Source organism: Gavialis gangeticus, unplaced genomic scaffold, assembly GCF_001723915.1.
Source record: "Gavialis gangeticus isolate Ggan-Ray unplaced genomic scaffold, GavGan_comp1, whole genome shotgun sequence".
NCBI lineage: Eukaryota > Metazoa > Chordata > Crocodylia > Gavialidae > Gavialis > Gavialis gangeticus.
The window spans coordinates 223,360,684-223,382,294 of NW_017729032.1; the positions used below are offsets into that span (position 1 = coordinate 223,360,684).

At 41.5% G+C, this 21,611-nt stretch overlaps 1 protein-coding gene across 5 annotated transcripts in view; it reads left to right on the forward strand.

Moving 5' to 3' along the window:
* APP (amyloid beta precursor protein) overlaps positions 1–21,611 on the forward strand; it is a 494,720-nt gene that overhangs the window by 422,947 nt on the left and 50,162 nt on the right. For all 5 annotated transcript variants that reach the window (XM_019524043.1, XM_019524047.1, XM_019524048.1 and 2 more), the window contains one exon: positions 1,586–1,685. In XM_019524043.1, the coding sequence (XP_019379588.1) occupies positions 1,586–1,685 (100 nt within the window). The remainder of the gene's footprint in view (positions 1–1,585; positions 1,686–21,611) is intronic.

Here is a 21,611-nt window from a genome sequence, read left to right on the forward strand (position 1 = left end):
GTCCATCACACCAGACTTACCAGCTGGAGGCAGCTCTCCGCGCTGCCGGTCTGTGCTGCTTGTGGCCTGCGCTGCAGCTGCATGCATGCACAGGCCATTTATTGGCCAAATGGCCGATTTCTGATATAGTAAATTCTTTATATCAGTGCTGATCTGATCTCAGTCTGATGCACCTCTATAAAATAAAAAATAAAAAAAAAAAAAAAAAACCTCCAAAACAAAAATGGAGATTCTACCACCATCCTCAGTAATCCATATCAATGCTTAAGTGTCTTTACAATTAGGAAGTTTTTTCTTATTGTCTGGCAACTTGAGCGAGGAAAGTTTGACAGTTCCTAAAAAAAGAAGAGTGAGAAATAGATACAAAATAGTACTGATGTAGTTCTAAATGTAACTGTCTTGGACACTGTTCTCTGCACAAAAGAACAGATTTTAATACTGAGATTTTGGTGCTCAGAGATGTTTGTCTTTTATATCTTGTTTACAGATAGAGCTGGTCGTAAAATTAAGGGGGTTTTCAGAAAATTTTGACTTTTTGGTGAAATTGAAAATGTAAATGTTTTGTTTGAAAGCCTAAATATTTCAGTTCTTACAAGCTGTTGCATTTCTTATGGGAATTATTGTTTGGGTACCTCATTTTTCTACATAAGTTGGGGTCCCTGGTTGGACTGTTTTTCATGAAACGCCATGGTCCCCTCCTTTAGTGAGGAGAAAAGAGTACTTCAGGACAGTCCCATAGCTATGTGCATCGTGGGAAATTAAGTCCTGGTGAGGAGTTTACCCTAAAAGGGACATTAGATAACATAAGTATTTTCTCATGAGCTACAAGACAGCTTTTGTGAATGGATCTATTTTGGTTTCCAGCTGAGATTTGTTTTCAATTTGGGGTCATTCAGTTCTTGACTAATATACAGCATCCCCCTTCTCTGCCCCCCGCCCATCTCTTCCCCCCAGAACTGACACTTCTCTGTACAGGTTTTAGTTAAAAAGAATCTATCAGACCGTTTGAACAAAACAGTTTTGACTTCTTGTTTCACACCAGCTTCCTTGATACTGGCATTCAGTTCATGGGTTGGGCAGAAACCCTAATCCAGGGGTCAGCAACATTTTTGTGCAGAGTGTCAAAAACATTCGTAACCTTGACTTGTAAGAAGTTGGTGTGCCAGGAGCGGACAGTGGGGCAGCTATAAGGGGCCTGATCCTTGTGTTGTGGTAGTGCAGCCCTAGCCCCTTTCCTGCCATCTGCCCCAAGGCACACATGCCAAGCAAAATTTTTTTGCATGCCACACTCTAACACCCACGCCAGGGCTTGCTACCCCTGCCCTAATCCCTCTTGTGGCAGAAGTAGAGGCACAAAGGCAGAAGATCTAAGCTGGGTATAGGGACACACTAAGGGGGGGTGGGCTGTAGGACCAGTTTTGGGCCAGCTGCAGGACAGTGGTGAATTCAGTGAAAGATTGCACAGTCACAGAATCCATGGGCCATGTGTTATACCCCTGTCTTGCTCTGCATTGGATGATAATAAGATGATTAGTGTGCAAAGCACTAATGCTTTCCTCTCATATTGGATCTTTTCATCCTGTAGGTTATGACACACCTACGTGTGATATATGAACGCATGAACCAATCTCTTTCCCTTCTTTACAATGTACCAGCAGTTGCTGAGGAAATTCAAGACGAAGTTGGTAAGCTCACTGTTTCTGTTTGAAAATCATAATGTTCTAGAAAATACTTGGCATTTTTAGGTTGAAGTACAAAAAGAGTACTTGTGGTCTTCTTCGTCTGCAGCAAGCTGAGCTAGCAACTAAGCAGACAAACCTGCCACTGTTTTATACTACAGACAGCTATATTGTGGATGAATAAATGTCACCTTTTTGTAATTTAAGTATGTTTCATAGAGAACTTGCTTGAGTGATAAAATGAAAAAAAAATATTGCTGTTTTGCTTGCATAAGGGACTCTCCAGCCTACATTGTATTTCTTTGAAAGCTAGCAGGACTACCTTTTTGTATAGGACTTCTTTAATTCTCACAGAACATATGTAAAGACATCTTCACAGGATTTTTTTTTCTGACAATGTGTTAATTTACAGTTAGAGCCCACATGCTGTACAGAAACCATGGGCAGATGTTGATTTTTATCAACAGTATGGCTTGGTAGGGTAACTGATAGAGAATAAATTATGTTTCTTCCTTTTCGATATTTAATTTAGTGTCATTAAATGGTTATTTCATTTAAATTGAGAATATGGGGAAGATTCCAGGCAAAACAGTTACTTGTACAACTTGAGCATCTTTTCTTTCATCAAATAACATTTCCCACCTGGCACATTTTCTATTTAAATCTTGACAAATCACTTTCACTCATTTATATGATAACAGAAATTTGATATTAGGGTTTAATCACACCTCTTAGAGTAGATGGTGATTGAAGTGTTGGAAGTGAAGAGAACAGAGCAGCTGCACTGAAAATCTAGATCTAGATGAAAAACTAGATAGGAAGATTTCAGAAATGTTGCTTTGTTCATGGCCTCGGAATATGGCAAAGAGGATAGATGGAACGGTACGAAAGAAAAAGGAAAGAGAAAGGAATGAGTCTGAAGAAAAATAAGACCTTTAAGTGATACTATAATCTTTTCTTTTTTAAGCCAGCAAAGAAGCTAGTGCCATTATTCCAAAGAATATCTATTTTTATCCAAAACAAATCTTGATATACAGGCATTTTCCTAAGTTCCAAAGGAATAGTGACATAGTATCTAAATATCAGAAAGCTAGGCTAATTTCTCTGTAGTAAAGGTTGTGACTTGTTTTTTTATAAGAAGCCCCAATAATCTTTTGACTTATATAATGTGGTTTCTAATCAGAATGTATATTTTTGCCTGAATGTAGAATATGGGACCTGAAAATAGGCGTCTGCAGTGCTAGTAGGAGGGATTTTTTTGTGCATTTCATATATAAATATTTGTCCTAAACCTTTAGATGAGGTTTATCAAAAGATCTTGGCAAAAGCTAATATAACAGAGATGCAAACATTCATAACAGCATAAGAATTGTTTGCCTCCCTCTTAATTCATACTTACTAGTAGCATAAGAATTGTTTGTCTACAGGGTATGACATAACTACAAGAAAATCTAACCTTATATTTAAAAAATGCTATGGAGAGATTTATTTAAATAAAATGATTTGCTGTGGAGGTTTGCTGGATAAATTTTTTTTTAAACTCTCAAGCTGAAGATTGACAACTAGCCCTCCAGCAAGTGACAGTCATAAACTAGTGTCTACTTCTCTGAGACCTGTCATAAGGCAATCACTAGTAGAATATTCATTCCCTGTCTCTCCCTCATTCACATATTTGCTGTTGGCTTCACTGTTACCACAACACAGGGAATTGACATCTCCATTACAATGTTTGGACATTGCTATGTGGGAACTGCAGCAAAAGCATCTTCAATTTAATTGTCTTCATATCCTCTTCTATCAATTTTAGATATTTGCAAGTCTAGACCGTGCACTTAAGTTCTTGTGAAAAAATAATATACCAAAGATAGTGAAGGCACAGATGGTATATCAATAACAACAGCTTTTCCACATTTTAGTGGTCTGTAGCTATACATGTAGATTAAAATTCCTTGATCCAAAAATAACATGTTTTACAAAATAGGTATGAAATGAACAAGGAGAGAATATGGGAGGCTGGCATCACTGTGAGGTAATTGAAGTTGTTCACAGTCCATATCCTTTCCACCAAATGTTTCAAGGGGGTTGGTTTGTTTGTTATTGTTGCTGTTTTTAAGTTGAACATGAGAAACTCAAAAAATCAGAAATTCAGCTATGATAGCCATAGGATTGTATAATGGCCACATGCTTATAGATTTTGTTTTACCAGAGTGTGTAAGTGCATCCATCTGGGATAAGTACTACTGAATAGGTAATACGTGCCACAGCCTTGTTTGTGTGTTCATCTCTTAGTGGGAAAGCAGGGAAAGTTCCTTTACTTGCCTTCAGATATGTACAAAATGGGAAAAAGATGAGATTTTAGAAAATACCATACCTATAAAATTGCCTAGAAAATGGCATAACCTTAATTACGTTCATTTAAGCTACATGCATCTGTACCCTGACCTAGAATTTTGGTGTGTGATTTCCTACATCCTTTAAAAAGCAAACTGAAAAAAAATTTGAAATTTCTACATGTAGACTGTCAGCAGCATCTGAACTTTTATTTCCAATGCACAGATCTCTAATAGAGTAACTAATAGAAGTAGCAAATGGTAATCCTTTATCTGGGACAGTCTGAGGGAGAGATGAGACACTTTGCTTGTGGTTTAACAGATACATGTGGGCAATGGGGGAATGGTGGAATAATGGGTTTCTGGTAGAGCTGTGCAAAATTTCACCAGGTATTTCATTTTGAAGCTGTTTCAATGCGTTTTGAGCTCAAAACAGTGAAATCTAAATGAAACAAAAGCCTTCGAAAGGGCATTGAAAAGAAAGAACTAGAAACATTTCAAAACTTTCAAAAAGTTTCAAGTTTCAAAGCCAGGCTTGGCTTCAGCTCTGGTCCCAGCCGTCAGCAAGAGCCTCCTGTCGTTGCGCGCAGATCTGGGTGCTGCACCCCTCGGGAGGGATGTGGCACAGCCCCCAGCCCTTCTTGGGGGTGCCGGCCCCCGGATCCATGAGCCAGATGACAGCATGCTGTTGCTGCCAGCTTGGGGCCAGCAGCAGAACCAATCTTCCCAGTGCTGGGTGCAGGCTGCACCCAGCGCCGGTCCCAGGCAGCAGCAGCAGCCTCTTGTGATCCAGCGGGCAGATTGGGGCACTGCCCACACGCCCGGGAGGAGTCCGGCAGGATCCCGCAGCCCTCCCAGGGGTGTGGGCCCCCAATCTGCCTGCCGGATCACAGGAGGCTGCTCCTGCTGCCTGGGACAGCACTGGGCTCATCCCACACCTAGCACTAGGAAGTTTGGTGCTAACACCAATCCCAGACGGCAGGAGCCAGGCTCCTGTGATCTGGCAGGCAGATCAGGGGCCTGCACCCCAGGATGGCTGCGGGGCTCTGCCAGACTCCTCCCAGGGGTACAGGGGGACCCCGATCTGCCTGGTAGATCACAGGAGGCTGCTCCTGCTGCCTGGGATGGGTGGCAGCACCAATCTTCCTGGTGCTGAGTGTGGGCTGCACCTAGCACCAGTCCCAGATGGCAGGAGCAGCCACCTATGATCTGGCAGGCAGATCATGGACCCGCACCCCTGGGAGGACTGCAGGGCTCTGCCAAACTCCTCCCGGGGTTGTGGGTGGGTGGGCCCCTGATCTGCCTGCTGGACCACAGGAGGCTGCTCCTGCTGCCTGGGACGGCTCTGGATGCAGCCCACACCCAGCACCAGGAAGATAGGTGCTGCTGCTGGCCCCAGCCGGCAGCAACAGCCTCTTATCATCCAGCAGGCAGAGTGGGGGCCCGCCTGCACCCCTGGGAGGGCTATGAGAGCTGTTCCGGACTTCTCCCAGGGGTGCAGGCCCCCAAGCTGCCTGCTGGATTATAGGAGGTTGCTCCTAATGCCTGGGATAGGTGGCAGTACCAATCTTCCTGGCACTGGGTGCAGGCTGTGCCCAGCACTGATCCCAGGCAGCAGCAGCAGCAGCTTCCTGTCATCTGGCAGGCGGATTGGGGGTTGCACTCCCAGGAGGAGTCTGCTGGAGTCCCACATCCCTCCTGAGGGTGTGGGCCCCCAGATCTACCTGCTGGATGACAGGAGGCTGCCACTGCTGGCACATGAGTTTTGCTTGTCAGCACCTTGAGGTGCAGTTTTCCAGAAACCTCTGCACCTACCTCCTTGAAACTCAGCAAGCATCATGCCCTCAGAAGAGGCTACTATCCCTGCAAGTTTCATATGAATTGGGCTAGAAAAGACAAAGTTATACACAGTTTCATGCTTCCCCATGATAGCCTGTGGGTGAAACATCGAAACAGTGTCAAAGCAGCAAAACAGTTTCAGCTAAACTAAATGAAACTCGAAACAAAGCACTGTTCCATTAAAATGGAAGTTGAAGCAGAACGGTGCTGTTTCTCTCAGCCATCATTTCTAGCCATGGAAAGAAGGGGCCCATAGTTGAAGCAGAACTTTTTTTCACTTCTGTCCCATCCCATCCAACTTCTACCCCAATCCACGTCTCTCCCTGCTTGTTTGACTTCAGCTTCTTTCCTCTGTTCACCGTTTTATTGTCCCTACTCCTGGTTCTCTCTACTTGGTTCCCAGGCCCGTCCCTCTTAGATTTCTGTCCCAGCTGTGATCTCCCACCAGTTTTGTGTTCCATTAGGCGTTGCACCTTCTCTCTCTTGTCCCATTCCTGAGTTCAAATCAGGCTGCCTTCATGCCACTTGGGTTTCAGCAGCAGGCACTGAGACTACAAGAAAAACAGGCACCCTGTTTTCAGTTCTAGTACCTGATCCTGTCACCAGCTTGGAGCATCCTGGAACTAAACTTTTAGAGAGACTCTCTACTGACTATGCGAGCTACAAATATTCAAAGGCTTATAATTTGGCCAGATTTTCCTAGGGATGGCAAAAGATACATTCCTGACATTAAGTACATTAAGCCTAGGTACAGATGGTACACTTACCATGTGATAAGCGCACAGAAAGCACTCCACAGCTGTAACCAAACAGAAATTCACTGCACATAGATCACTTTCAAAATGGCAGATCTAAAATAACCCTGGTTGGATGTGGTATCAAACTAAAGGACTTTATGTTAGTTCACTTTATCGAATGTCTATATACCAGTTCCTGTTGTGACTCAAGTTCAGTTGCAATCCCCCAGCATCCCAGAGGCCCCTCACAGGGTGGCATGATCGTCTTGGCTGGTGCTCATCAGCTCTGGATGAGCACTGGCCTGGCCCTGCCCTGTCCCTGAGTTGTCACAGAGAGGAGACAGAAAAGGCTGTCTGTGTGGCTCGGTGTAGGGTAACATGCACAGCACCCTTCCCCACGCCCCTTTCACCTCCTCCCCCTCCTCTCCTCCCAGCTTGTTGGCTCAGGTCTTCGGGGGAGGAGAAGGTGCTGGACCAGGCCTGAGCAGCAGGAGGGAGCTCTGTTCCCCTGCCCAGTCACACAGGGAGAAGTCCTTAATATACATTGAATAGCTAAGCTTTTTAAAATTCTGTATAGATATTCTTGAGACATTCCCCTGGTAGTGTTTACTTCATATGGTACTTTTAAAACCTTGATTTTTACTGTAAAAATCAATTGAGCCTATTCTGAAGAAGACAGCATGCTTCTGGCTTTGAGTGCTGATCAGCTTAAAACCCATTCTGTGTCAAATCGGTACTCTGAAATGATTAGTTTCCTTATTCTGTAATCTTCCTAAACCCATGCAAAAAAAATCTATTACAGCTATAAAATCTGTAGAGAGCTGAAATATTAATAAAATTGCATGTTGTATCACTATAACTGTTGCAAGGCCAGAAATACTGCAGTTCCCATTAAAAAGACAAATGTTTCATGAAATACCTTTTGTAAGAACCATTGACTTAGAAAGTCTGAGTCAATGGAAAAGCTGAATAATACCCAGATATGAGCCTGTTCACATGCACTGTTCATCTGAATAATGAATTTCCAGCAGAAAGCCATTTGAAAACATTAATTCTTTGAAGTTGGAGGGGGCAGTGTGGCTGAGATGGTGGGTTTTTATTTTAGTTCTCTGCATGCATATTTGACCTGCAGTTTCCCATTCTACAGTTAACTGCAGAACCCTTCTTTGAACAATTTGCACCTTCAGGAATTAAGGCAAGATGCCCTAAACCAGTCCTGATAGAAATATTAAAATGATCTCTTTCCTCCCAGCAAACATGTTGTGTTCTTAAATGTGTACGCTCAGGTGTCTTGAAAACCACAGTGTGACCCATGGAAAGCTTTTATGTTTCTTTTTCTTGTGATTGACTTTGCACCTTTATTCCATCGGTATGCTATTTAAAAAATAGATGGAAATGAAAAGATCCTTTTTTGAACAATAAATATACATCTGTCTAAAATGATCAAAAGAGTTTCTGGAATTCCTTCATCCTTGTTTTACATTGCTCAACCTCATAATGATGTCTGGGAGCAAGAAAGGCAGTTTAACACACACTGTTTGTCAAAGTCTTGCTAAAAATATTGGTGTAATGTTGCAAATGACATAGAAATCATATAGAACCTCAACTTACCAAGTCAAAACTGTTTTCATAAGTATATCCTGGGTTAGAATAATCTGTAGAGAGACTTGCAGTTGCGTATATTTGTGCAGAGAGGTTGCCATTCTCAGAAAGTGAGAAAGCTACTATATTCTTCTAATACTGGCATATATATGACCTACTGGTTGTTGCTCTATATAAATGTGTGATTCATAACATGAGTAGCAAAAGTAAAAATGGAACAAAAACATTGTCAAATCCCAAATATCAAATTGCCACCTTGATCCCCATGCCATCTGCACACCCTACTGCAGCAGCAATTCCTTTACCTAGACCACTCATTCTCTATCTTTTAAATCTCAAGACACCCCTTGTTAGACTCAAGGCGACTATTAGAAAATGCCAGCTCTTAGCTTCAACTTGTTTCTTGACCACAGAGTAAGTCTTCTGTTGCAAAGAACTAGGAAATATGACAACAGATCACAATGTCTTTGACACTATGGATTCATATGTAAAAATCTCTGGGTTTATTTTATGAACCATGTGTAGTCATTAATGCACAGCTCACAGGGCAGTTATTGCATGGCAACCTGTGGCACCCTCATGGCTCCCCAGGGCACTGTGGTACCCTGGTGGAAATGCACTAACCCAGACATTCTCTACTGTTCTGTTAAGGCCTCCCTGACCACAAGGATGACAGGACGAGAGAAAGCAAACTCTTGCAGACCTCAAAAATGTCATTGTGTAGCTGCATAGAGATCTATCCACACTTGCAACTGCATACATCTGACACTTCAACGTTAATATGAACGAAGCTCTTCCCCACAAAATGTCTCCTCCATATATATGCAGTCAGGCTGGCTTTCCAGAGAGAACGCTGAATTGTGCTCTGACACAATGATCTTTTAATCATTTCTTTTAGCTTTCAGCAGTGTCATGCCATGCTTGGAGATACCAGTTTGTTAGAACTTTAGCAAAAATGGATTGCTGCCCCACCTGCCTTGAAAATGTTTTATAAAGTTCTGCTCTGCTCCTCCAAAACAGAATGAATGCTGTGTTAAGCCCTTGCATGCTGCAAGGCTAATGTAAGGTGACCCAGTTTGGAATTCCCTGATAAGCAACAACGCTATCAGTATATGAGCTCTGGTTTGTATTTCCATGTTTTTTGTCCTTCTGTTTATAGCATTTATCAACTAATTAAACCCCCTGCCTCGTGTAGCTTCCAGTTTCGATTTCTATGTACAATTGCACTTTTCTCCGTGTTTTAGGCAGTTATCAAGGAAGCTTCGTTTATTAGGTGCAAAATGGTGCATTCAGGAGGTGCCTGGGTTTTGGTGATGGGCATTAGGCAATACCAGTGTAACACTGCTGCATTTTAATAGGCAAAAATAGCTGGCAGCTGAAGCGTCAGTTACACGTCGCTTCAGGCTTTCTAAGTTCTGCGCATCATTAAGTGGGCTGCAAGAGTGGAAGAGCCTGAGTCATTTTACACAGTCGGAGGCTCAGTGCTGTCTGCTGGTAAAAAAAAAAATCTTTATTAAGGGACAGAATTTATGGAACAGGATGGCAGGAAACAGGAAGGTTTTCTTCCCACCAATACTGATGAGAAGTTTTCAGTTTCTAAGCATCTCATTTCCTATCTAGATTACTGGCCTCCTATAAACAAGTTGGTAGAGGATAGTAAATGATTAAAAAAAGAAAGTATCCATTGCTCCTCGTTCAGATGTATGTTTGTTACTGCCTTACTATGTCCTCCCCAGCTTTTACATCTAACTGGTGTGTTATGCCTTGCTAGTAGCACTGATGTTCTTCAGATGTTAATCCTGATTTTTTTTTTTTTTTTTTATGTACAAACTCTTTCCATTAAATTTCATGTCGCAAATATTGTGAACATGACTTGAGGCAACAAAAGAAACCAGATTCCCCTGAATCTGCAGACACTGTGAAAAGGATGAATGGCTTCTCATTTTAAAAAGAAAATTTACAGCTTGGGATAGATATGAAATGTTCTGCTTTTCATTTGCTTTATCAGAAACCTGTTCAAAATAAAGGTATATTGTGAGGTTTATTATTGAAATATATTTTCCCCCTAGTTTGAAAGTGAGGATTTTATTTCAGCTTCTACCTTTTGAGAAGGCATGTTCTTGTGGTCCAGCTTTAGATTGCAAATGTCTGAGTTCTGATACTAACTCTAGAGTGATAGCCTTAGATGAGTCATGCAGAGTCCTTTGCACTTCTCAGATTTTCCTATCTCCCTTTCCTTGCTTTTGTAGTAGGAGAACAGACCGCACTTATCTTACAGGAGTGATTGGAAAATTAATTAGTTAATGGTTGTAGAGGTTTTTCCTTTTTTTTCAAAGACAAGTGCTGATTATGATCAAAAACCACTAATTAGAATACCTGCCGAAAGAATAAATCTAAGCACCGGCAAAGCTGTGTAGGGGGATACGTTTAAGAAACCAAGCTCAAATTTCAGGCAAGAAGCTTTGATCTGCATACTAAGGTATGTGCAAATTATGTGCATACATTTCCACATAGCTATCTTCCATGCGCAGGCCTAGTAGATCCCCTTTAACTTTGCATGAAGCCCATAGTCACCTTCACAATAAAAATATGTAAGAACAACCATTCATTTTGTTCTCACCAACCGGATGACCACTTAAATTAATTGACCAAGTGTGTTTGCAGATACCTAGGGTCAGATCCTGCCCCTTGTATTGAGCATCTGAGTGGCATTTTCAGGCATCTACATGCAACATTAATCCATCCTGCTTAACTCCATGAAAAAACATGAATGTCACTCACTACTAAGAAAAGGTATTCCTTACTTTCTGCACATCAACTTCAGTTAATGCAGCTCCATGCAAGCAAAGTGTGTGCTAGTTGTGTGCATGCTGGCTATAGACCTGGAAGCAGTATCATTATTTTAGCAGAGGTCTATATGGCTGCACTAGGTAGCTTGGCTGAAAAAATGTATTTGTTTGGGTAGATCACTGTGCTAACAAGGCTGTACCACTTCTGCAGGTCTAATGCGGGGTATGTTTGCACTGCATAGAGCAGTGACTCTTAACCAGAGTACCATGAGATCCTTTTAAGGGATTACCAGGGTACCATGCTATATTAGCACTGTCAGGTTTGCATAACCCCTACCCATGATTCACAAGATAAGCCCAAAGACTGCAAATAGGAATCCATAGTGCCAGAAACATTCCAGCCTGTTGCGGTATTTTCTGAGTTCTTTTCAGCATAAGAATTACTTTATTTTTCTTGTAGCACAAAATGAGTGAAACCTAAGAGAGAGCATTTTCTGAGGGGTGCCTCTCAAAAGGGTGAGAACCACTGTTACAGACATAGTCTTAGGTGTTAATAACCTGGTCAAAGACCTTTCCAGAAAGAGAGTGGCATTCAAAACAGTGACAAACCCCATAAATCCCCAGTTTTCCAGGAAAAAAACCCTAAATCAACTTTTAGAAAAAGAGGAAAGTTCTAGTATTAGATAACATGAATAAATAAGTAGCACAGGGAGTTTCAGCTCAAGAAGGAGGGGTGTCCGTCTCCTTTTAGTCCATTGAGATTCTGCTGGTATTGATTTACTTAAACATTTAGATGGTACAGTGGTAGATCTAGAATTTCCTGAAGAGGGTAAAGCACACTACCCCTCGCACCATGGGAGGATGGAGGTGAGTGGCTGGTGGGGGACATCCAGGAGCTGGGTAGGGATTAGGGACTTGCGGACAGGGACCTGTCTCGCTACTGTTGGTGCTGCCCCTAGCTGACTGGGTTATGGAGGGAGCCTCAGAGCTGCATCTGCCCCATTCCTGCCAGGGACTGCAGGGAGCATTTTTATAGGGGACTGGGCTCCAGTGAGGATAGCGGTTGTGGTGTTCAGGTTCATCCTTTTTATTCTTGCTCCCTGCCCCTCAGCTGCAAGACGCCCCCTGATGGCAGGGTCTAGATATTGGAAGGAGGTTTTCACCTGCCACTGCCACTGTGTCCAGTTGATGCAGGCACAGGAGGAGCCCAAAAACCCTCTGGCCCTGCCCTCCTTGCAGACTCTGCTTCCTGCTTGACTGCCCCTTCTCCCCCAGTGTCCCCCACTGGCCAGCAGCAGGCGCAGGAAGGAGGAACCCGCCTACTGCCATCACTGGCCTCAACTGAGCCCAGTTCCTGATGCAGCTGCTTCCTGTACTACCTTCTATATGCTGTCCTGTTCTACCTTCATGACGTATATAAATATGAAGCAGTCCAGACAAAATATGTGTTGTAACTGCATCCTGGTGGTTACATCCATCTTCTAGGTTCTTTGAGCATTTTCACAAAATGGAATAGCTTCAGTGGCAGAATTTGAGAGCTCTGCTACAGAATACCTCACCACCCAGTGGTAAGGGGCTCTCCTTAGAGTTTGGAGACCTTGGTTTAAATCCTTGCTGTAGATTTATCCAAGTCTTTTGAATGAAGCCTGAAATTTGTTTTCAGTTGACTCTGTCCAGTAAATTCAGTTCACATAGATCTGAATCAAACAAAGCCATTTTGGGGGTGAATAATGTTTTCCTTACCTATCAGTTATTAAGGGCACCGATGCGTGCTCGGACACTGCTCTGTCGTGTTCTAATTAGAATGTGTCAGAGCAGACTCGATTAATCAAGTCTTCTAGAGTATGCTAATTAGCGTGCTCCAGCAAACTCAGCATCTCATGTCTTCAGCATCCCAATGCTTCAAAATGGCAGCAGGGCGCTCAAACTAAAGGTTGTTCAGTGAGCTTTAGTTAAAGCACCCCCAATGCCATTTTGAAGCATGGGACGCTGAATATATGAGATGCTGGAGGCATTTTAATTAGAGTAACTTCTTCCTAGAGCTGCTGTAATTAAAGCCCTTCTCCCCAACCCCACTCCCCCAGGAACATGAGTAAAGACCTCCCTAATATATTTAATCCTCCTAACACCCCTCAAAAGTTGGGAAGGATCATCTCCACAATTCAAGTGGTGGTGATTAAGCACCCTTTTCTAGGCCATGCTGATGTCTGGCTGAATCAAGACTGGGAACCCATGGCAACTGCTGGCCTAATTCAGTGACTCAATGGCTTATTCTCTAGACATCCTGTCAACTAGGGCTAGATTAATTTTTCTGTGTCTAGATGTTGAATCTACATGTTTGTTGTTGTACAAAACATATATTTTCCATAGGACTATGATGACCAAGAAGTTATAGATTTGCACATATATGTATTTTATTCTTTTCTCACTGCATTTTGGGTGTGCAAGAATAAGCAAAGATAAGAACCAAAAAAGAGAATACTTGTGTAGGAGAATGCAACCATAATACAGATTTTTGACATTTTTTCTTACACAAAATTAAATCAATGCTTTCTTTAGACTTGAATTGATTGTTCTACTAAGCAAGGTGGCTCCTTTCCTCTACAGTTTCACACCTCTTAATAATTGATTCTGCTAGTTTACTTAAGGGAATTAGCCAGCCAATACGTCTTGTACTGAACTTAAAATGTCATTCTCTTACTGGAGAACAAAAGGCTGAAATAGAATCTTGAAGCTATGTAGATTGTGAATATCAGTTTAAGAAAGGTTAACTCTGCAGAGCCTGACTTTGTACATCTATAGCTTTCAATAAGATGGACAGGTACTGGTTCAGTGAAGTTTTTCCTCTTTATGGAAATGCCATTACTTTTTATATTATAGAAGAATATTTGCTGCACTGACTATATGTATATTTGGAAAAAAAAATGTGTCTTTTTTTAACACACTTAAGATCACTTTGAAGAGGATTTTCAGTGTAGAGGATCCACAGCTGTCTTCTCTCAGTTTGGGGACACTACAGATGTGTGTTCTGTGCTCAACTGCTGCAACCTGTGCATACATACTACCGATGGGTCACTGGAGAAGTCTCCACAACTCCCTTACCCCTCAAGTCTGTCTATGACATAAGTAACTCCATGAGTAGGAGATGCCTAGAGAGTCCAAAACTGCTGGACCACAGGTTTGGAAGGGACCTCTCATCCAACCCTGTGAATCCCTTTTTTATTTTTGTCATGTCATGGGCCCATCCAGCTTCTCTATATCCTTCTTAAAATGTGGAACCCAGATCTTCAGACCTCTATCTGAGGTTTAACCAGCACTGAGTAGACTGTTACCATCACCTTCTGTGTCTTGCATTTAATCCTGTTTACAGCCCCAAGTTACATATTTTTGTGACTGTTGCACTGCTGACTTATGTTGGGTTTGTGATCCACCAGAACTCCTAGATCCTTCTCAGCAGTGTTACTGTCCATCCAGTTATACCCTAATCTTCATTTGTGTATTTGGTTATCATTATCTTAGCTGTGTCACCTTACATTTGTCTATGTTGAACTTCAGTTCATTTCTTCTAGCCCAGGCCTCCAGTTTCTCAAAAACCTTTTGAAATCTACTCCTATTCTTGCAGTTCTTCACAGTTTTGCAGCCTCAGCTTGATGTTTCTTTGAAACTCTCTGTTCTGGAGCTCAGACCATTAATAAACTTGTTGAATGACACCAGCTTGGGACAGATCTCTGTGGACACTCACTTGAAACCTGCTGCCATTCTGCCATTGATCCATTTATAATGACCCTTTCCTTGCTTGTAGTTATTGGCTTATCTAATACTAATTGTATCTAGCCCACATTTTTTCCAGTTTACTTATGAGATTGTACTGTGGAATTTGATCAGAAACCCAGAAAAAAGTCCAAGTATACTATATCTATTGCACCCCTTCATCCATCCAACTGGTTTCTTTGTCAAAAAAGGACACCAAAAAAAATCTATACTGGCTGCTGGCATCACCCTTTTCTCCCCCAGATGTATACAAATTGACTTCTGTATCATTTGTACTTATAACTTACCACGTACTGAAGTCTGGTTACCCAGTCTGTAATTCTGTATAACTGCATAATTCTATATAATGGAATATAAGAGATTGTCTAATACTCCATCTAAAATCCTGGGATGGATGAACGAGCCATCTTTAGGACTCTGGACAAGTTTTCCTTTGCCAGCAAATTGCAACCCCTTACTGAGCATCAGTTTTATAGCTGTCCACAGCAATTATGTGCATATACTCAATATGCTGTGTATGCGGCTAATATCCCAGTCACTTCCAGAGAGTGAGTTTCAGGAATTGTTGTCAGAGTAGTTTAAATACTGCAGCCTGTTCCGATTATGTAGGTGCCCTCGGTAGAGTAAACTGTCACAGATGCTAGTGACAAACAGAGGGTTTGGGGGGTTATTTTTTTGGCTGGGGGGTTCCCTGTTTTCTGGCAAAAATTATCTTTTGAGACTTGCTTTGTGGAAGTTCACAGAAGGTTGTCTTGAAGTCAAGAACCAGGTGAATCTAGCTAGATATTGTCTTCTCTGAGAGAGAAAAAGAGTTGTTTAACCCTTTTAAATATTATTTAATGGTTGGGTTGATAGAAATATTACAGTAATCCCCCAGTTGCCTCCCATGCAATTTAGTTATAAACAAAATTGTTTTACAGCAACATAGCAACAAAGAATTCTTAAGTGCCAGATTTAATTGAAGCAATTCCCAGGATGGTACCAGCCAGATAGGGATTTTGTAATTCACAACAAAGAGTTCCTTTAATTTCCTAGTCCCTTTTCCAGAACCACATACACAAAAAACACTGTAAAAACTATTGAAATAAGACATACATCACTTCTATAAGTACTGGGAATATCCAGAATACATTTTGCTTATCTGTGTTGCTTATCCAGAGCTATGAATAAATATGTAAAACTTCATGAAACACACAAGTAGTATAAGGGCCTTTTTACACCTGTGTCCAAGCCTGCGCTCCACTGCAGCATGTCCCTCACCCCCAAGACCCAGCCACATGCCCCTGAAAAGCCTGGCACCTGGAACAGAGTAGAGCTCACAACTACTGCACAGCAACCCAATTTCTGCTTATCTCATACTCCCAGCTGTGCAGGGTCTGGCATCAGTGCCCCCTGCCTAACTTGGTTGGCAGGTGCCTAAAGGTGCCCTGAACCCATTGTAGCTACCAGGAGGCTCCAGGCATGGAGCATAGGGTTCAGCAATGCTTGTCCAGGCTAGGGCTACACAGAACAGGCGGGGGAGGCTGGAGCAGGAAGTCCTGTCCTTGTACTACCCCTCTTCCCCACTGCCCTCAGCATGTTCCCAGACGGCTGCGCCTGAGCAGAGCAAGCAAACTCCAGGTCTGTGATGCTGGCTCCGCCTAGCAGTAGGCCTCAAAGCTGTGTATAGGAACAAGACTACCCACCCACACCGGGCTTGGGAGGCAGCTGGGAGCGACACAGCCTCCCCATCTGCTCTGTGCACCCCCAGGCCAGACAGGCATTACCAAGCCCTGCGCTCTATACTTGGAGCTCCCTGGATGCTACAGGGGCTTCAGGCATTTGCCAACCATGGCCACTGTCCAGCAAACCACATGGGGAGTGCCAGCAGCCGGATCCTGCACAGCCTGGCATAGCATGGGGTCAGCGGGAATCAGCCTTGGGTTGCCATAACGCAGCCACCAAGCTCTGCCCTGCTCCAGTCACCTGGCCCTGCTGGGGCATGTCCAGGTCCTGTGTCCCAATCCTTTTTTTTCTCAGGGAGGCACTGCAGCTACTAGGTGCTCTGGGGCTGTGGCACTTGCCACTGTGACTCCCAAAGTCCCCAGGGAGCAAGGCATCATGCCTGGCCCTCGTACACCTCAGCACCCTACTTGCCTTGGCTCAGGAGGGGCTACTGCATCCTGGGATGCTGCAGGACTTCAGTTTGGGAAGAGCAGCTGTCTGGAGTGGTACATGTTAATGGAACAGAAGCAATGTTAGGCAGATTAGGGAGAATCCTTCCCTGGAGTGGTGTAACTTTAAGATGAAAAATGAGTGCTTTAGCCACTTAAAGGATGTTAAGGTGCAGCCAGTCAAAGGGGTAAGAGCTCCAGAAGCTGCCCTAAATTACCATGTAACAAGGCCCTAAAGCTGGCAAGTTTTAATCCATTTAATTCTAAGACTTTGAATTCAGTGCATCAGGAGTGTGTTCCTATCTCCAAAGAACTGGAGGAACCCAGAAGTTAGAAGCATTGAATTGTTAGTGTCCATAATCTTCGCAGGTTCTCCCTTCGCCCCTATTGCCACCAGATTCCATCAGAGTTAGTGATGTTAGATGGGATTTGGACTGCACTGTTCTACATTCTTGCAAGTTATAAGGCATAGGAGTTGTGTATTTGAATTTTGCTGGGTAGCTAGAGGGCTTGCAGATAACTAACTTCCTTTACCTGTAGAAAAAATAATATGGTAATATTCTATAGAAATTATTTATTTAAATGTTTTTCCTGTCCTACAACTTTGCTTGTAAAACTGATATTTTTATAACTCACTCAGTTGGGAATGTTAGTTTATTTAGACTTCATCCATGTGCCATCTTTAGTTTAGTCGGGTAGCAAGCAATGTAATGATTGCTGATTTAATTGGGAAAGAACTGGCCAAAGTTCCGTTTTTAAATTGGCAACCAGCTCCAAGGCATTATGTGATGATTAACCATGTGAAATGTTGAAATGTAGTGAATGTTATTGATTATGTATTTCAATTAACTCTTTCTAGTGGTCTTTTTTCTTAATTGAGATTATAAACTGTCTACTATACTCAAGAAAATTGCTCTATGTTTCAAATTCATATATATCATTGGTTAGTATTTTCATATCTTTTGAGCCCTTCTCTGTACGTTCCCAGAAAGGAAATGGCCACGGTCACTCTGATAAGAAACTCTACAGTCATCTCAGAATATGGAAATCTCATGTTGGTTAAACCTGTCTAAATAATGATTCTAAGGATTGTTGCTGTACTTCAGGTTAAATAAATGTATAATGCGTGTAGAATTGTTTATATTCTTTTTTTCCCCCCCGAGTACCTAGAGTATGGTAGATTCTGTATATCAGGCAAGGAAAAATGCCAAGGGTTCCCCATCTGTAAACTAGGAGAGAAATAGTTTCTGAAATAGTTTAGAATATGGTACTTTCCTCAAGTTCCACAAGTGCATGCCAGACCTCCTCATATTTTAAACAACTTCTGCAAACTAGAACTTGGTACAGAAGATAAGAGGAAGTCGGCTAAGAGGGTCCTAGAGATAAGTAATGTGGTTTGAATAGCAGGTTGGTGCTCTAAATATGTTGAAGGCAGAAAGTGTCAAGGCTAGGAGATTACAAAGGTCCAGGCATTGACAAGAGTTTGAATGGCAGGAATGCAGACTGGGAAGAATAGTTTGTAGGATTTAAGTATTAACCAGATAACTCTACGTTTGAGACCTAAATGCACTTGCTTCACTTTTTCTTCAAGTAAGTGGTATCATATGGTATTTTTTTTATATGTAAATACTATTTATTTTAATATCTGGCTTTCCACAATTTTAAGTCTGCTAAGAAAAATGAGTAGTAGAGGTTACAGGATTAAAACCTATTTAGACCCCAGCTGTAAGTGGCACCTCTCTGACTTTGCTGAATGGTTTTCTTCAGTCCCAAATTATGTTCTTTTGTGTCTCTTACGTTCTTTCTCCATTATTTACTTTGGTTGCTGTTGCTTTTAGGTTTATAAGGTGAACATTTTGAGTTGGGAGGCAGAGACTTTTTTCCCAGTGTACTGGAACCCCATCAGTACAGCATTTAAAAGTTTTGATTTATTACATTTAATTCAGAATTTACTAAAGAGGTGTGAAAAGCAGTAGTGCATATCAGCCTAAGTGAAAGTAGGTACTTTATTGAAGTAATAGAAAAAAATGAAAGAACTACACCTAATTACAACCCCCCCCCCCCCAAAAAAAAACAGTTTATTACAGAAAAGTGAAACATGTCTTTACTGCTGAAGGATTTTATTAAACTGATTGTCTAAACAGCCTGCACCAGTTTAGTAAATTACTTTTTGGTAGCTGTTTGAACGCTCGAGAGATCAAGAGCTTCTGTAGCAATGTATGGTAATTTCTGTTTTTTGAAAAATACTATCACATTAACCAATTTTAATATAAAAGTAGTAATAGATTTTGATATAAGCAGAAGACAAATCATAGAATCAAATCCTGTAACCAAATTAGAAGTACTTTAAAGAAAGTGTAGGTTTATTTATTCCTATTTTTCCAGACTCACCCAAAAACCTCCAGTTTTGGACTCTGTCTTACCTGCAGTACAATACTCTTCGTCTTAACAGAAGAAAGCAGAGTAATTTTTAATTATATCTGACACTTAAATATTTGGTAAACTTTATACATTCAAATGTACACACATGCATAAACATTTAAACACATACAGTCATGTGAAATTTAATTAATGACAGGTAGGTAATGGCAGGATTAATATGACTGCTATTTTCTTTTACTTATGGCAATAGTATTATGGCAGACTTATAGAATTAGACAGGAGGCCAAACCAGAGGTTAGTGGTTGTCTCTGAAAATCTGGAAACAAATTAGTCTTCCCTGTCTCTGGTACTTTCATGACAATCTTTGTCTGAGAGAAAATTTAAACGTGTGTTGAAATGAGTCTGTCTTGTAATAACACTAGTACAAATACTTAAGTCAAACGGAAATCCAGCGTTAAATGCAAGTTACCTTACATTTAAGTGGTTTGCTGAATTAGGTCCTTTAAGATTTATCACACCTCTAAGTTTACGCATTACAAAGTGTGATCATTAGAGCGTTATCAAACTCTGTAAAACTGGGAAAGATGCAATTTGGCTCTATTCAGAGTTGAACTAATTCCTTTTAATTGCGCAAGTCCAGCTGTAACCAGTAAGCAGATCCAACCAGAGCTTTGTAAACTGTTATCTGTCTACTGCAGGAAATGAGAGTAGCTTTCTTGTCCATGTATGGTGAAAATAAGAGAAGTAGTGAAGTCTAATACATGCAAAATGAGCACAAGCACTAGGTAACAGAAGGTGACAGAAAGGTGTGATGGCTTGCTGTTATTGTGTAATGTGGAAAATCATTCCAATCTGCAGTGTTCGTATCAATATTAAAACAGTTGTAAATTTCTGGGGTGGTTGCTTCTGGAGTTTTAGTTTAGGTTCACTGCTCTCACAGTACTGGGTTATTTGTTTTATTAAGGAAGAGTCCTTAGGGTAGGTGTTTTCTGATGTCTTCAATAAACATTTTTTCCCAAGAATCCTGAAGAAAAAAAGCTTTGCTACCTTATTAAACCAGAAGCTTTGATAGAACATAGAAATCTTTCAGATAAGTCTACAGAGCTACTGCTACAGCTTTTTCTCTCTTGTTTGTAGGAGTGGTGATGTATATGATCTTGGAAAAATCCAGACTTATGAGCTGTGAAAGATTATTCTCTGTGCATCTAGGCTTTTTAAGGGTCTCAATTGCTCATTGAAGAGACTCTCATACTGGCTCAGTAAAAGTTTTCAAATTAGATCTGCTGGAAATCTACACAAGTTAGCAATGAGACAAAGAAAATTTCAAGTCTAATAAGCTGATAAAGTTTCTGTTTCAATATGGATCTGAACACTAAAATAGGCCCACTTCCAATGTTATGCAGTAATGCTAAAATATCACACTTTCATCATCTGCAAAGCACTTGGGCAGCAAAGCAGTTTCTAACACCCTGCAGAAGACAAGTTACATTCGTAAACTTCTGGTTGGATTTTCCCATCAGGTTTTATTTTGACTTGCTCAACCCTGATTGATTCTTTCTGTGTTATGCAGAGTTTGATAATGCTATAAGGTCACAGTCCTCTGCCATATTAAGCATGTGATAAATCTTAAAGGATGAAATTCTGCAAAACACTTAAGCTCATATTTTACTTTTCATTTCAAACTTGTTTTCAGTGTCACTTAATTATGTGCTTGAAGTTAAGCATTTGTTCAAGTATTTTTTCATTCAGGATGGACTTAGTTAAGAACATGCTCAGGTTTTCGCTGTGTCAGTGCCAGAATGCGAGTGTTTCCAAAATCTGGTGGTTTTGTGCCCTACTATAGGAAAGTCACTGTCGTGCCCCCTATACTTCAGCTATCTCTGCATTCTTCACTGCTGTCTCTCATGTCCCCCTTCAGCTGCCACTGAAGATTCCTGTCACCAGCAGCAATCACCAGCAAGGGAAATTGGTGATAGGGAGTGCAGCAATGGTAGATGAAATTGGGAGAAGAGGGAGAATCAGCCACAAGGGAACTGAAAGGTGGGGGGCTGCACATGCCCCCTCAAGGGTATGTGCCCCATAGTTTGGGAAACATTGCAGAATGCAGAATTTCATTTGCATTGATCTCTCATACTCTTTTCTGTTGCTACAGTAACCACATAAATTCAATTCAATATAGCTAGTCTCTATGAGAGATTCTTTAGGTATGTAATCAGAGTGAGCAGATTAGCTTAACTGGGTCTTGGAAATATTGAATGAATCATGCTGTAATTTTCATTGATACAGTTTTGCCTGGGTTCACCTGATCAGGCATGTGAGAAATAAATAT